Source organism: Channa argus, chromosome 11, assembly GCF_033026475.1.
Source record: "Channa argus isolate prfri chromosome 11, Channa argus male v1.0, whole genome shotgun sequence".
Lineage (NCBI taxonomy): Eukaryota > Metazoa > Chordata > Actinopteri > Anabantiformes > Channidae > Channa > Channa argus.
Window position 1 is genome coordinate 6,374,115 of NC_090207.1, and position 16,419 is coordinate 6,390,533.

A 16,419-nucleotide genomic window follows, 5' to 3' on the forward strand; every position below is an offset into this window, starting at 1 on the left:
AGAGGTTAGCTAAGAAGAAGTGGGACACAGAGAGGACTGAAGAGAGTAGACAGGACGTGAAGGTGAAGGTAGAGGTGGCAGAGGCCAAACAAAGGAGCATCTGAGGATTTGTATGTTAGGATGGAAACTAAGGAGGGAGCGGTGGGTTTGTACAGGTCGGTAGGGCAGAGAGATAGAGATGAGAAGGATGTGCAGCAGGTTGGTGTGATTAAAGATAAGGATGGAAATGAATTGACAGGTGCCAGGAGTGTGATGGGAAGATGGAAGGAGAACTTTGAAGAGTTGATGAATGAGGAAAATGAAAGAGAACAAAGAGTAGAAGAGGTGACTGGTGAGGAGCAGGAAGTACCAAAGATTAGTAAGAGTGAAGTGAGGAGGGTACTGAAGAGGATGAAGAGGCGAGTGAAAGCAGGTTGGAACGGGTGGAGAATAGTGTCAGGTGTGTTGTGTGATAAAAGAGTATCAGCAAGAATGAAAGGAAAGGTGTTCAAGATGGTGGTGAGACCAGTTGTTCAGCTTAGAGACCGTGGCACTGAAGAAAAAACAGGAGGCAGAGTTGGAGGTAGCGGAGCTTAAGATGTTGACGTTCTCTTTGGTAGTGAAGAGGATGGACAGGATCAGGAATGAGGACATCAGATGGACAGCTCATGTTAGATGTTTTGGAGATAAAGTCAGAGAGGACAGATTGGAGAAGGATGCTGAGGTTGGAGCTGCCAGGCAGGAGGTCTAGAGGAAGACCAATGAGGAGATTTATGGATGTAGTGAGAGAGGACATGAAGTTAATTAGTAAGTAGTAATAGTAATTTGCTGTGGCAACACCTGAAAGGGAACAGCCGAAAGGAAAAGAAAAAGTAGAATTACTATCTAGGTGAATGCTGTAGATAACTTAAAATTGTTCAGCATAGGACTGGCTTGTATACGGCTTTTTAATATCTTTTATACTTTTTAGGATTTTTACACTTTTATACTTTCAAAAATCGACAAAAGTTGGCTGGAACCAATAAAGTGCAAATATATTTTCAATTCCACTTTTTCAGCTGAATATGAAAGTATATGTATACTTTTAATATAACAGTCTGTTGTCTGTAATGTCCTTGTTACTCTGACCAGTGCTGGCATCTAGTGGTGAAATGTGGTTGTAGACACACATACAGTAGGTTATGGAAGTGTACCATTACTAAAAGAAAAAAAGAAGATGAAATGAAGAATGTGGTGTTAGTTTCTATGTCACAATTTAACACTGTAACGCTGCAAAAAGACATGCAAATTCATGAAATTAGGGTTTATTTGTAAGTAGATGTATATGAAAACAATCAAAAAATTGAAAGTATGCATACATAACATTTTGGTCTTGACCATATGACCCTTTATGCACTTTATGTGTTTACAATGGATAGATGCTGGATGGTTGGTTCTGAATCTCATCTTGCCCCATGATTTGGGAATGTTTATTTATGTTGTTGCTCAAGTGCATTCAACGAAAAATCTACTCACTAGAGTTAGTAGTTGTTCAGTGGTGACCTTTTTTTGCTATAAATAGATAAATCTCCTTTTAAAATGTAATTGATCAACACAACACAAGTGCAAGGGAGCCAAAAACATAAAATTTGGACAAAGAAAAAAAAGGGCAAAAGAGAATCTCATAGCTTACAAATTGGGGCGGTTTTAGCTCAGCTGTTGTCCATGAATCCCAGATTGGTGGCTTAATTCTCTGTGCCTTCTGGCCGGAGTGTCCTTGGACAAAACACTGAAATGGCCATAGTAGCACCATCATCTATGTAAAGCTTCAACAACAGTTTCCCCATGGGGCTTGATAAAGTATTCCAGATACAGCATGAAATACATTAATACGACACTTGCTTTTTATCCCAACCCCACATGAAGATGCATTAACATTTTCAGGTTCGAATTTACAGGAAACTTGACAGAGGTAAACTATTAAAAACTAGACATAAATCAATGCAGGAAAGAAATTTAGTTTAGGGAATTAAAAAGTACTAAAATACATTGTCCTTCAAAAGTGGTAAATAGGAATACTGGCATAATGTTAAGACAAAATGTGGACAATTCTGTAGAGTTCCAAGACCTTCAAAAAACTAACCAACTGGTAACCTGCTTGCAATGCTAATAATACTACTAATAATAGATCAATGGCTTCCTTGGCATCCATGATGTACTTTGCAAAATAAAACAAACAAACAAATAAAATAAAAAAACACGCAAAGTTCCTGCAGCATTAAGTTATTCAATTTTGGAATTTGATTGAACCGATCCTTTGCAATAAAATCAAAATATGGTAAAATCAGAACTACTTTGTGCTGTTCACATTACAGATAGTGTAGCTATACATTCCAGTCAAATTAGCAAGGTGAGGACCTTAAGGTGAGGACCTTTTTTCCATATAAGAAAATTAAGAGGTCAGGGGATCTTTTGTGTGGAAAGAAACCTCCCTCTGAATACACATTCACGAGGAGATTGAGGAGATCATACAGGTGCTTTGGACAAAAAGTAGCTAGCAATGAACTTGAAGAGCCAGTTAAAAAGGAGAACCCTCTTTCCTTTCAAGCATATAAAATGATGCAAGAAAGAGCTCTGTGAGATGACTCTGGCTTTAGAACAGAGTCTGACAGATAATAATATTTCAAGGGCTTCCCTCAAAAATGAGAAGAGGAGCTTTGAGCAGATGGTTTTACAAAAGCAGGCTGCAGTCAATCCACTAGCAGATCTCACTTACCACCTAAGAGAAGCTTTTGCATCCTTAGAGAACATGAGGAATGATATGCAAAGACTAAAGATAGAAAAGGCAGCTTTGTAGAAAGAACATGAAAGATTAAAAATGAAACACCACTCTATCTCTGAGCAAAATGGTATCATTTCTGAGAATTGAGTTACCATTGTTAAGCTTGAGTGTGGTAGATTAACTGAGAGCATGCCAGTCAGAGCAAGACAAGTGGAACTTGAATGTGTCCTACGATGGAAAAGAAAACTCTGAGTTAAAGGTAATCAGATGGCTCCTGCCCTTGAGAAACAAGGGAACACGTGAGGAATGCCCACAATAAAATCAAAGACATTTTGACAAAGCAGACAGAAACACTAGAGGAAAAGCACAAACAACAGATCTCCAGGAAGCCCAACGTGGCTGCTCAAGGCTTCAGGATCAACAGCTGTCAGGTGTCTAATTATTTCATACTAAACACTAAAATTATTCAACCATGGGATCCTCCTGCCAAGTTTGTTGACCTCTCATTCTCATTCATAAAAAAACACAAAGATTACGGCCACAAAAAATAACTTTAATGCAATAGTGACGTATATATCAGCAGCCGCAGCCGTGAGACTGTTTAAACGAACAGACTGAGAGAGTTTATTGCATAGGTTGTTAATCTGGGACAGTCCTGCATGAAAGCGGAGTGAAAAACAGTAACCCGTGAATATTACAGTTCTTCAGGATCCCTAAGCAATAAAGTTCATTTTGTTCTTTCGGTGTATTCTGAACATCTTCAAAAGAAGACATCAATTTCTGCGGATCTTGCTCATTTTACATGTACAATCTCCAAAGGTGTGTTTCACAATATTATAGGAGACAGGTGGTTTTGGACACATGCCAATGCTAATCATAGGGGTGGCCACACAGTAAGTCACGGCGGCCATGATAAAGGTACAGTGCAGTTCTGCAGTGCAGAAAGTGTGCAGAGGGGCTTCCAGAGACATATGCAAACGCTCCTTCATTCAAACACGACTTAAAAACATCACATCGTGCACTAGCAGTTCATAAGCACATTTTTGTAATGGTTTGTAAAAACAACATTTGAATCACTTTATTTTCACATTTGTAGATTAGCTTTGAGGTTCGCTAAAAATGTTATAAATAAGAACAAGTTACTAGTTTGGCTTTGATATAAATAATGTAATTACATAGTTCAAACAAACACTTCTCTCAAAAAACATTTAAACATGTCCAAATATTGCATTTACGAAACCATGTGTTGTGGAGCTCTTATTGAGTTCTAGACAGATTAGTTAAAGCCATTTTCAAATGCTAAACTAGAATGATAGGTTTAGAAAAAAAAAAAAAAAAAAAAAACACAATCTCCGCCTCCCTGAGCAGAAAGTCACATCAATACCACATTTTTAATAGTGAATAAAACACTCAAAAGCTTGGCAGAACACACCAACCTCCATACTGGTTTTAAACTCTCTGTAAAAGGAGGAGAGGCAGCTATCCTTCTTATAGCTGGAGATTTTAGGCGCTCAATGCAAAGGCTAATATTGTATAACACACTACCCATTGTAGTTGAAATATCTCTAGCACTCAAATCAAAAATATTTCTTTACAAGTCAACAGAACTCATTGCTATTGCACAGAAATACAGGGTATTTTCAATTAATACGTCTAATGACAAGGCAGGTTATATAGTGACAATTTGGTTTGGTTTGACAGCATAAATGTTCATTGCTCTCAAAAGAAAAAAACAAATGACAACAACAAAAAACAAACAGTAAACTAAAACAGATAATGGTTGCATCCCATTATTTCTTTGCAGTGTGAAGATGCACCTCTACAACATATAGCAGGCATGCATTTTCACCATGCCAATTAAAGTTTAAAAAGTCAACCCCCTTCTGATTAGGCTCAGCTTCATTTAATATCCCACAACAGCTTTTTGAGACCAAAAAAAAAAATCAAACCCTTTTTTTAAATTCCTCAGTGCTGCAGTGAGCAATATTCATAGAAGTGAACAAGTGCTAAAAGAGCGCAACATTATCATATGACATTCAACAGCACACTGACAATAAACAGACAGGCCCAATATAGAATTTTGTTGTAAAACATGACTAAGACAAACAGTTTAGTGTACATCTTTCTTCTAAAAGGCAAGAAATTCAAATATTCTTAAAGAAGCTCCAGGACAAAAAAAAACATTTTTTTTTTTTAAATTAAAAAAAAAACAAACAAGAGAGAGGCGGTTAACTTACAGTGACCTCACAGGCATGAAAGGAGAGAGGTAATGTGTCTGAAAGCCCAGTTTTAGTGAGCTTAAATAGTCAACTTTGACTAATCAAACACAAGCAGTTATTTGATGAAAAAAAAAAAGCAAAAAGGGAGAGAAGAAAAACAAAACATGATACTGACATAAGTCTTCCACACATTCACCACTGATGAAATGTAACAATTTAAAGAGACAGACAAGAGTGTAATTGATATTGAAATATTGCAAAACATAGAAAAAGAGTTTTTCTGTAAGTGTAAACCTTGAATTTATATCTGATGTCAATTTTTCACATGGAGAAATTATATAAAATAAATCACGTCTGTCATACCTATAAATTGTTCTCATTAAAATGTAAAAACAACATACTAAATCTCATTTGTATTATTATTGTAACTATAATGTTTATGTTAATATTTGTTTTGTATAAGCATTTTTACTGCACTGTTATAAATAGTTATATGTGTAATTTAATTCATCCTTTGACTCCTCTGGCCACCTGTCTACAAGGCAAAAACAATACCCGTCTCTGCCACTCTCAGACACACACACTCACACGCAAACACACACACAGGCTGCCACAGTCACACAAGGGGGTCACCAGGAGGCTCTATGTGCGATTGAGGGTCTGGAAGATTCTGGATATTTGGAGCATGACAGGACCAGTCTCAGGGTCATTCATCCACTGGGTGCTGTTCAGAGGATTCTCCAGCATGTCTTCAAATGCTGCACACAAGACAAGACATACCAGCAGCCTGTGAATGTGTGTTTAAAAACCTAGCCCTTCATTAAACTAGTTAGGATCATACATTCAAAGTGGTTTGACCTCAAATTCCCACACAACCCAATTTTTTTTCAGTTTGGATTGGTTTGTTTGATTTGGTGAGAAATCTTTCAAAACCACTCTAGTGAAGCCAAATCAAAATCTGTTTCAGCAGAAACCTAATATTAAAGTTATTTGAGAGTTGAATATAAATAATATAAATAAAAATATATGGTCTACTGAAGACTGTCACCCAGATGGCCTGTGAACTGTCAGTTCCAGTTTACAGTTCTTGGTTCATATGTAACAGAGTGTGAACATGAACCAGACCATAACTAAACAAAATTAAGAACTGTACTAGTATCAGTAACAATATGAATGAACTGTGCCAGTGGTGTGAAAGGGCCCTCTTGGTCTGCTTCAGTTAAGGATTTAACAAATTTAGAGTGTAGCTGGACAGAAGATGCATGTTAGTTTTTGATATTAACAGTTAGTCTGTTGTATCGGTGTGAATGCATTATTTTCGTTGTTGGTTTTGTGGGGTTTAACAAATTGCTTAATATCCTGCCCTTTCCACTAAATTTGATTAGACTGTACCTAGCAGGGTCTTGGGGTTGGTTAGACCCAGCTGGACAACTGGATTCTCTAGTATGGCTTGGAACAGTGGGCTGTTTGTATCAATGCCTTTGTCCAGGTCTTCTGGAGAAGGTTTTCTGTCTCCCAGCAGCCATTCGCACTGTAGGGAAAAAAAAAAGTTTTTTTTTTAATCTTTATGCCAGTCAGAGTGCAGGGTCAGCTAGAAAAGAAATCAATTTTAATTATGATCAACTATTTAATAATTTTTAAAGAAAGCCCACCAAAGTTGAGTTTTGAACTGTTTTAGTGTCAGTGTTGACAATCAGTCAAACATTGTCTAGATTTACCAAAAAAAAAAAAAAAAAAAAAAGTATTATCACAAACAGGGAGTGTAAAGAGAGCTTTTTCTGAAATCTGGTACAGATTTCATGTAGTTTTCTCCCTGAAAATTACTATCTTAGATGTGTCCACCTACTGCAGCATCCTGTTGGTTGTTATTGACTCTCAAAGCATCGATCACTTCTTTCTCATCAAAGCCCATCTCCATCAGTGCGATGACAGCCTGAAGAAACAGCAGCAAAGAAGACACCATGAACTTTGTTGTAAAATAGTGTGTGAAAGCTTTAACTCGATAAAGGTACCCACTCTTGTGTCGGGTCTAAACTCCCGTTTCCTGCGGATCCTCTTGAAGATCTCTGTGAGCTCGTCCTGCCTGCTGTTCTCGTCTGTGCTCGACTGGCTGGAGAGACTGCGGAGGAGATTAGGACTGGAGGCCGATGCAGATGCTGAAGCAGAGGCTGAAGCAGAGGCCGAAGCAGAGGCCGAGGCAGAGGCCGAGGCAGAGGCCGAGGCAGAGGGGCCTGGTGTGGCAGCTGCTGTGGCTCCTGAAGCCCCAGAGGAGTCCTGCTCCGGTAACGGTGTGTCCACAGAAGGATCATCTACATGTTCAATTAGCCACTCCATTGCCTGGGTCACAGACATGCTGCAGGAAGAGAAGATAAGGTCTTTAAAAGTTTCTATAATGAATGAGACAATGGTTATGCTAAACAAGCTGACCAAGTTAGACTTTGCCCTTTGTGACACTTTTTTATTTTAGGTCTTTAAGGAATTATTAAATGTACATCAGAGGAAAAGATTTTAGGAAAACCTGAATAAGTCTGCTTGATCATCAGGTAATAGTGAATCATTATTAAACCAGTACAGACTTACTGGTTCAATCTAAGAGCTTTGATAGCTCTGCTCTCAGGGAATCCCATCTCAGTGAGCTGCTGAAGGGCTGTTTCATCCACCCGATCCTCTTCATCTTCATCCAACATTGCTACAAGAGACAGAAACAAAGACATCAAAAAACTGAATCTAAGGGTTGAAAAGTCTAATACAACAGAAACAAAAAAAAAAAACAGAAAAATATGGCTCAAATGTGTAAAGCAAACTATAAATTCTTTAAAGTAAAATCTAAAAGAGAACATAAACATGAACACAAAATATCTCATCTCATCCAAGTCCATGTTAAAAATACATTTTATCATTTAGACAAGACACTCATTGGCGTGCACTGCTGCTGCACAGCAGCCAGTTAGAGCCTTTCTGTGTGGGGTTTTCATGTTTTCTTTAGATCTGTGTGAGCACAGTTTGTGATAGTGATTGGCTCTCTTTCCACATGTCAAGTGGAATCTCTTCAAAGTACTCCTTCCATCTTCCCAGTACTGTCTTTACATTGAAACGTATTTGTCTTAATACATTGGCCCTGGGATACAGTGACTGCTTATTTTGACTTTTGCATCTCAAACAAACAAACAAACAAAAATGTTATCTTTAGTTTTCCAACTATATGATTATTGACTTGGAAATGGGGCTGCATGCGTTACCATTGGCCTTTTTGAAGAGTTCAACAGCATCAGGGTTTAAGGCAAGAAGCTTCTGGGCAACTTCAATGAGAGAAACCAGGATTTTTCTAAGCTCCGTCTGAAACTGGTTCGAAACAAACATGAACACATCGGAAATCAATACCATCTCTCACTCTATTAATTTCTATCTGTTTAAAATCTGTGTTAAATTCTAAATAACAGAATGAAAAGATTACACAGCTACATTTTAAAAACCCATAAGCCACGTGCGTAGGAATCTTACATCTCTGATGTTGTGTTGGGTAACAGTGCGGTCAGTGTGGCGTGTCGACAGGTTGGCAGTGGCTTTCAGGATAGCATCTTTGTCTGGAGCTTTGTTATCTTGTTTCTTCTTTGACGGCAAAAAAAAAAAAAAAAAAAAAAAAAGAGATCAAATTATTAAAAAGCAACAGACATTAAAAAGCTGTTTTTCTTGTAAAACCAACGCATTCAAAACTTCACTTGCATAACAAAAAGAAAAAATGAAGCATACCTTTTCATCTGAACTAACTTCTGCCATCTTTGGAAGAGTTGGTGGTGGTCTTTTCTTTATGAGCAGCAAAACATCTACAACATATGTCAAACATGCACAGTTTATGAAAAACTGAGTGGGATTGTTGATGTAATAATTCCCAAACTTGTCAAATAGGCTGTTACATACCTTTATCCTTAAGATTTTCATCAGCAACAGTTTTAGCATCTGTGAGGACTCTTTCCGTAGCAGCATGTAGAAGTTTATGGTGGGTGAGTGTTTTGGGGTCTTCTAGACTTCCATGTACATACTAAAAAACAAACAATATAAAGCAGCTCAGACAAGTGGACAGCGGGGCTCCAACTACTAGGCCTAATTGTTTTAATCTTCATTTAGAACAAAGCTAGTTATTTTACAAAAAAGAAAAAAAAAAACACAGAAGCAGCATGGAACATTGCATAAGCAGAAGGTGATTATGTCTAATATATTGACTTAATAACTGATATTCTGTCAACTAGAGCAAACGTAACCAATTTTTTGTAAATCATCTAGACCAAAAACTGAATGGGAACAAGCCAGTGTCTTCCTTTGTCAGTCTCAAGTTTGGATAAATGCAGAGGGTTGTGTCAGGAAGGGCATCCGATGTAAAACTAATTTAACACCCGAGTCTGACTTCCATACCGGATTGGTCCAGGCTCAGGTTAACAACCAACGCAACCGGTGCTGTTGACCTACGGGGTGCCAAATTGGGCTAATGGACAAGAGGAAAGGCGTGACCCTATTTAGTCAAGAGAGTAGGACTGACAGTAGGGATTTTGAATGTTGGGACAATGACAGGTAAGGCTAGAGAGTTGGTTGATATGATGCAGAGAAGGAAGGTTGATTTACTTTGTGTCCAAGAGACCAGGTGAAAAGGTAGCAAGGCTACAAGCTTAGGAGCAGGGTTCAAGTCGTTGCACCATAGTTTGGCTAGGAAGAGAAATGCAGTCGGAGTTATCCTGAAACGGGAGTTTGTGAGGAATGTTCTAGAGGTGGAAAGAGTATCAGACAGGTTGATGAGTCTGAAGCAGGATATTCGAAGGAAATTCAAAGCGTTCTAAGCATTGAGAAGGACAAATTCTGGAGTGAGATATCACCCGATTGGTGCAGCTGGGAATGTAGGTAAAGAGAAACAGAGGTGATGAGAATGTGATGGGCATCTGAAAGAGATCAGTGACTGCAAAGTATTGGTTGGGGAGAGCGTAGCCAGACAACACAGGATGGTAGTGTGTAAAAGGACTCTGGTGGTGAGGAAGATGACGAGGACTAAGGCAGAGCAGAGTGGAATTTGAAAAAAGACAAATGTTGTGCAGTTTTCAGGGAGGAGATTAGACAGGCTCCAGCAGACTGAACCACTAAAGCTAATGTGATCAGGGAGACAGGTAGGAAGGTACTCTGTGTGTCATTGGGAAAGAGAAAAGTGGACAAGGGGACTTGGGGTTGGAACTAGGATGTTCAGGAGAGTATACAGGGGAAACCGATTAGCTAAGAAGAATTGGGACACACACGACTGAAAAGAATAGACAGCAGTACAGGAGATGCAGCGTAAGGTGAAGGTAGAGGTGGAAAAGGCTTGTATGCTACGTTGGACACTAAGGGTCAGAGAAGGTCATAGGTAGTTGCTACTTTGTAGATTTTGAGAAAGTGTATGACATGGTGCTGAGAGAGGAGCTGTGGGATTGAATGAGGAAGTCTGGAGGTTAGACAGGAATCTCCATGGACTATGATGTTTGCAGATGGCATTGTGATCTGTAACCACAGCAGGGAGCAGGTGGAGGAAAACCTAGAGATATGTAGGTCTCCTCTGGAAAAGAGAGAAATGAAGCTTAGCAGCATTAAGACAGAATACATGTGTGAATGAGAGGGACCCAGGTGGAACGGTGAGGTTACAGGGAGCAGAGGTGAAGAAGGTGCAGGACTTTAAGTACTTAGGGTCAACGGGTCAGAGCAACAGAGAGTGTGGAAAAGAGGTGAAGAAGCGAGTGCAAGCAGGTTGGAGCGGGTCGAGAAAAGTGTCAGGTGTGTTGTGTGATAAAAGAGTATCGGGAAAGGAAAGGTGTTCAAGACGGTGGTGAGACCAGCGATGTTGTTCGGCTTAGAGACAGTGGCACTGAAGAAAAGACAGGAGGCAGAGCTGGAGGTAGCAGAGCTTAAGATGTTCAGGTTCTCTATGGGAGTGACGAGGATGGACAGGATCAGGAATGAGGACATCAGAGGGACAGCTCATGTTAGATGTTTTGGAGATAAAGTCAGAAAGGACAGATTGAGGTGGTTTGGACATGTTCAGAGAAGAAACTGTGAATATATAGGTAGAAGGATGCTGAGGTTGGAGCTGCCAGGCAGGGGGTCTAGATGAAGACCAAAGAGGAGATTTATGCATGTGGTGAGAGAGGACATTAAGTTAGTTGGTGTGAGAAGAGGATGCAGAGGAAAGGGTTAGATGGAGGCACATGATTCACTGTTTTGACCCCTGAAAGGGAAAGGAAAAGAATATGTAGAGCAAACACTAAGTGGATTTATGCATAAGTTCACTGAGAAAAAAAAAAATCTCAAAAAACTGCAACAATTTAAGTCAAATATGACTTCATCAATGTACAAATTCACAGTTTCTTCCCATTCGTTATTAAATTTTATATGAAAAAGTGCTGCAACTAAAATATTTTAAATAAAGCTTAGTCTATAGCTAAAATTGTTTATGAATAAATTGTCAGAAAAGTCACAGAAATATTTAATTATGGAAAAAGTTGCAGGGGTTAAATAATGATTAATTGACCCAGAACAACTACTAAAGGCAATTAATTGAACTGGTGTTAAATTACATAGACAAAACGATACCATCTGATAATAAATGCAAACTTTCATTGCAATGCCTTGAGTCCAATGTTGATGTCATACAAAATGTATCATGAAATAAAAAAGACTTTACACTATGACTCCAGCTAATGCTCTGGGCCATAGAAGGAAAAGAGTGATGAGCTGTGTAATAATAGACGACCTGACGTGCAGCATGCCTTTCTGGCAAGCCACTGGAAACCGAAAAGGGGCAGAGTCAGACGGTTAGCAAGCTAGCTTGATAGGGGCAGCCAACCTGTTAAATTATAAATAGCAAGGTCTAACCAGTTACTATAAATATAGACCCAGGGACACTGACACTAGCACAGAGGGAACAGTAGACCGCAAACACCCCCGAGGAGTGACAGGACAAAAAGGGAACAAGCGAGACACAAACAAGCCACAGAAACCTACATGTTTCAAGCACTTCTCCTTTAGTTTCTCCACAGTGGTATCTTCCGTGACCTCTTCCAACCACTCCGTGCCATCCACGGTACAGATGTGTATTTTTAACACTTTCCCGGCGAATATTTTCTCCTCCTGGACGAACATGCCTGCAGTCTAGAGAGTAAAGAGCGCCAGTCCAGTGACGTTAGCCAGCAGCTGTTGCTATGTGCTCCAGGCAAGCTAGCGTGCTAACGTTAGCACCTAGCTAGCCGTCGTTCTGTAGCCTAATCCGCCTACAACAGTGCAAAAGCGTGCACCGATTAACTCGAGGTCATTTTCGGTCTCCTCTGCTGTTTTTCGTTGCGATGGCAAACGATTTGCGTGTTCTCTCCTCGCCAATAAGTTTATTTGTACCTGTCGACACACAAGCAGCCAGGCAGCGAATACTCTATTTTTATTGTAACGTTTGAACGTTGAACTTCAACTAGGCTGCTACGAGTGCATCATGGGAGTCGTAGTTCTTTTACAAACTAAAAAAAATAAACATACAGTTAAAAAACTAACGAATAAACCATCAGATTATTAGTATTATTTTTATTATTATTACATTGAAGGTAACATAATAATAATAACAGAATAATTATCATTACGTTGAAGGGGACCCAGGGGTCACAATTTAAGAGATTAATTGAATTATGGTATATATTATATGGTTTTAATGTTTCTTCAAATGATCACATTTAAAGCCTGGGCCAGATTGTCTCCTAACCTGAATAACTTTATATATTGCGCTAACAGAAACGAAGAATTACTTGAGGCCTTGCGCCTTATTTTTTTATAGGTAGGATTTTTGGCAAAGTCATGTAGGATTTATTTATTTATTTATCGCCTTAGGTCTCGCTACAATAGACCAAAAATGGCGTGAATGATACTGTTGGGTCTTACTTGTAAATAAATTTGCACCACTAGATGGAGACACACTAAATAAAACAAGATTCTCCCTTTTGAGCAAAGCTTAAACGTTAGTGCTGTGGGGCAGGAAGAAAAAGGTGACATATCTGACAACAAACACATTTAGGCATATGTGTTTACTGGAATTATTGTATTAGATGTGCAGTTGTTTATCACATAGAACTGGTAACACACTCACATACTACTGGTGCTGATCAGAAAAAATATGTTGAATTGTTTTGACATTATATTAAGTCTTTATTTTAGTAAGTCTTAAGACCTTAACCTCTAATTCTATTTTTTAGGATATGCAAAGTAAGAGTTTCATTGACCTGTGCAACTGAATCTAATCAATCTTTGAACATTATTATTAGCTTAATAGAGCTTAAGTTTCTTAAAAGATAGTGCACATGATTTTTAGAAATCATAAGATATAAAACAAAAGACAAGTTTTGTAAATTCAAGACACACGAGCGCCCTTTATTATTATTATAAGAAACATTTTTACAGATTCATAATGAAATATTTACAATATTTGTAACTTATGAATTTATAAGAGACACATGATAAAATTTGACTACAACCAATTTTTTTTTTCTATAACATTTGCAAACTATTAGAGGGAGTGTCTCACAGAGTGACAAAGTGAGCAAAACATTTAACAAAAAAATGCCTCGGTGTAGATTTTGTTACAGAACAGTAAATATATATGAATTTATAAAACCTTAATATTTCACTTTTTAATTAAAAAAGTTCCCTAACAATATACTGTATCTGTTTGTATATATATTTCAGATTTTATTATGCATTAAGGGAATTCAAAATACAAAATATATATTCTGTTCCGTTTTACATCTCAGAGGCTGTTGACAGGTGTGAGAATTACAAAAATTGCATGCTTAAGACATCAGATTTCTTAAACAAAATCTTGCTTACAAGGGAAATGCATAACATATTTACAATGGGTAGAACACAGCCATAGGCTCAAACTAATAGGAGGGAAAGAGGAAATGAAGTTTCCTTTTCCCTCTGTACAACAATATACACTGTGGCCACTAGGCCAGTTCTCCAACACCACAGGACTAAGATATTCAAGCCTGTCTTAACTGCCAATCTCCAAGATGGCTGTATACTGTACAACATATCACATCTCCACCAAATGTCTACATAACACAATCAATTCTAGATGAACAACCTAAATTGATTCATTGAAATGTACACAACTCTAAAGAGCTCAACTGTAGTAGAAATCCTGTCATATTAAAAAAAAGAGGAAAGGACTTGCATGACATGTACTGTTTTGTTGACATTTTCCATCAGCTGACTTGAAAATTTTTCCCACAAAATTTGAAATAACACTGGAACTGAAAATGTGCTCTACAAGAACAAAACAAACAAAGAATCAAACAAAAACAACAAAAAAACTGATTTTCTTTACAAACAAGATTATACAAAAAATATAAACACACATTGAGAACTTATATGAAAATGGGCAAAGACTAAAAGACCTTAAGAAATAAATACCCAGTGTGTATGCTGTAGAAAAGAACTAAAAGAAAAGACTTTCTCTGTCCTGCTTATGACCCAACAGCATGGATCTCCATTACTTTTTGTAAGCCGGCAATGCATATAAATAAGACATTAATAAATAAAAAGAGTGGATGAAACACAAGTGTTGCTGTTAGTATAAAAGTATATAAAAATCTTATTAAATCTTGTTTACAGCTTTGCCCCTTTTTCTTTTTCCTTCACAGAGTGCTTTTTATAAAAAAAATATACAGCAGCTCATCTGGGCATAAAGATACAAGAGACTTATTTGAACTGCTCAGGTATATGTCCAATCTGAGACTGCATGCTTGTTGGAGGGCTTGAAATACCCTCTGACCAGTCAGACATGTTGGAATGAGGAGAGGAACTTGACCACTGATCAGGAGAGCCAGGGGAGGGGGTCAGAAATGGGTGATCAGCCACCTGGACTTGATGGTTTGGGGTGTTGTCCATGGGGCCTGAATAGCTGTGTTGGGAGGGTGGGGTGAGAAACTGGGTGCTGGGTATTGACTGGTTGATAGAAGGGGTGATAATTTGGGTCTCCTGTGGCAGGATAGTGTGGATGGGTATGCTGGAGTTGCCTGTGCCCTGTTGGAGCTCTGGGGAACTGAGCTCGCTGCTGATGAAGTTCTGGCTGTTAGTGGCATTTGAGTTCTGGTGCTGAAGCTGGATGTTCTGTTGTTGCTGTTGTTGTTGCTGCTGCTGCTGCTGCTGCTGTTGAAGCTGCTGCAGGTTCTGCATTTGATGCAGCTGTTGAGCCTGTTGCTGCATGATGTGGGGCTGTGGTCCCAGTCTGGTGCTTTGGATTCCCTGGTAGGTCATCATCTGAGACAGGCTTGTGGTGGGGTGGCTGTTGTGGAGGGAGGTCAGCATCCCATGCTGTCCTCCCTGATGCAGACCTGACTGACCACCTGGAGCTCCTCTCATGGGGTTGAACTGGCCTGGCTGGCTCATGTTGCTGTGCATCCTGGGCAGCCAATCACACTGTCCGTTCATGGCGCCCTGACTAGAGGAGCCAGACACGGGCAGATGGGTAAGGCGGGGAGGCAGTGGGTCAAACTGCATTCGAGCCAGTTCCTGCTTGTTTGGCATCACCATGTGGTTTACAGCCAGGTGTGTGTCAGACATGCCCTGCAGATGGTTCAGGGATACAGATGTCGACTGCTGGAAAGGCGAGGTCATCATGGGAGGTGAGGCCACATCAGAAACGTAGCCATGCGGAGATTCCAGAGAGTCAACTGGTGACAGAACAGCTGAGCTGTCCAAGAGGTTCCCAGACTTCCCATCTTGGGAGTTCTTCTTCTTCACCTTTATGTCTTTGCCTTCCTTGCAGCTGATGCCCTTGGCACTGGGCTTGCGTGCCTTTTTGCCCTGGCCTTGACCTTGAGGCTGCGGCTGCTTCATGCTGCCTAGGTAGCCATTGGGTGAGCAAAGAGGAGGCGATAGCGTAGTGCTTAGCGACCCTCCGTGCATGGGAGGACTTCGTACCAAATTGTACTCGTCCATCAGCCTCACAATGTCATGATGCATTCTTTCCTGTGCAATGTCTCTGGGCAGCCTGTCCATGTGGTCACTGATTTCCCTATTGGCAAAGTGGTCTAGTAAAACCTTGGCAGTCTCATAGCTTCCTTCCCTGGCAGCCAAGAACAGAGGAGTTTCCTCCTGAGGCAGAACAAAAAGAAGACACATTAGGACGTTTACAGACACATAAGGAATGTTCTACCGGAAAGATGTCTCCCTATTGTTTCAGAGTAAAAACTGTGAGACATACAGACTTCTTAAATACCTTGTTGTTTTGCATGTCTTTGTTGGCACCGTTCTTGAGAAGAACAATAGCAGCCTCCACATTATTTACTGCTGCGGCCCAATGCAGGGCTGATTTACCTGTAGAGACAACAACAGGGCTATCACTATGTGCTTGATGCAATCAAAGCTCTTCAATATGTAACAATAAGCAATTTGTATGAGTGACAT

General features: G+C 39.4%; 2 protein-coding genes across 5 annotated transcripts in view; both read right to left on the minus strand.

The window, feature by feature from the left end:
* Positions 1 to 3,272: 3,272 nt before the first annotated feature.
* On the minus strand, positions 3,273 to 12,424 carry ubac1 (UBA domain containing 1). Of its 2 annotated transcripts, none has more exons than XM_067521957.1 (10): positions 11,974 to 12,424; positions 8,878 to 8,998; positions 8,710 to 8,783; positions 8,461 to 8,565; positions 8,199 to 8,301; positions 7,540 to 7,648; positions 6,976 to 7,312; positions 6,806 to 6,892; positions 6,352 to 6,490; positions 3,273 to 5,717 (listed from the first exon to the last, which is right to left on the minus strand). In XM_067521957.1, the coding sequence occupies exons 1-10, from the start codon at positions 12,109 to 12,111 to the stop codon at positions 5,602 to 5,604; spliced, it is 1,329 nt and encodes a 442-aa protein (XP_067378058.1). In that variant the 5' UTR covers positions 12,112 to 12,424; the 3' UTR covers positions 3,273 to 5,601. The 2 variants fall into 2 exon arrangements, with proteins under 2 accessions (XP_067378058.1, XP_067378057.1); XM_067521956.1 differs by having other exon boundaries at positions 8,461 to 8,568; positions 11,974 to 12,423.
* A 1,741-nt stretch (positions 12,425 to 14,165) lies between these two features.
* The window catches only part of LOC137135952 (neurogenic locus notch homolog protein 1-like), a 38,236-nt gene continuing 35,982 nt past the window's right edge, over positions 14,166 to 16,419 (minus strand). For all 3 annotated transcript variants that reach the window (XM_067520824.1, XM_067520823.1, XM_067520822.1), the window contains 2 exons: positions 16,232 to 16,329; positions 14,166 to 16,107 (listed from right to left, as the gene is read on the minus strand). In XM_067520824.1, the coding sequence (XP_067376925.1) occupies positions 14,710 to 16,107; positions 16,232 to 16,329 (1,496 nt within the window). In that variant the 3' untranslated portion in view covers positions 14,166 to 14,709. The remainder of the gene's footprint in view (positions 16,108 to 16,231; positions 16,330 to 16,419) is intronic.

Bases quoted from the DNA above. Each gene is read 5' to 3' on its own strand.
- ubac1 (XM_067521956.1), bottom strand. From the start codon at position 12,111: ATGTTCGTCCAGGAGGAGAAAATATTCGCCGGGAAAGTGTTAAAAATA. The intron at 8,569-8,709 runs GTATGCTTCATT...TTGCCGTCAAAG, and splicing joins AAGTTAGTTCAGATGAAAAG to AAGAAACAAGATAACAAAGC. The intron at 5,718-6,351 runs GTACAGTCTAAT...TCTTGTGTGCAG, and splicing joins CAACCCCAAGACCCTGCTAG to CATTTGAAGACATGCTGGAG.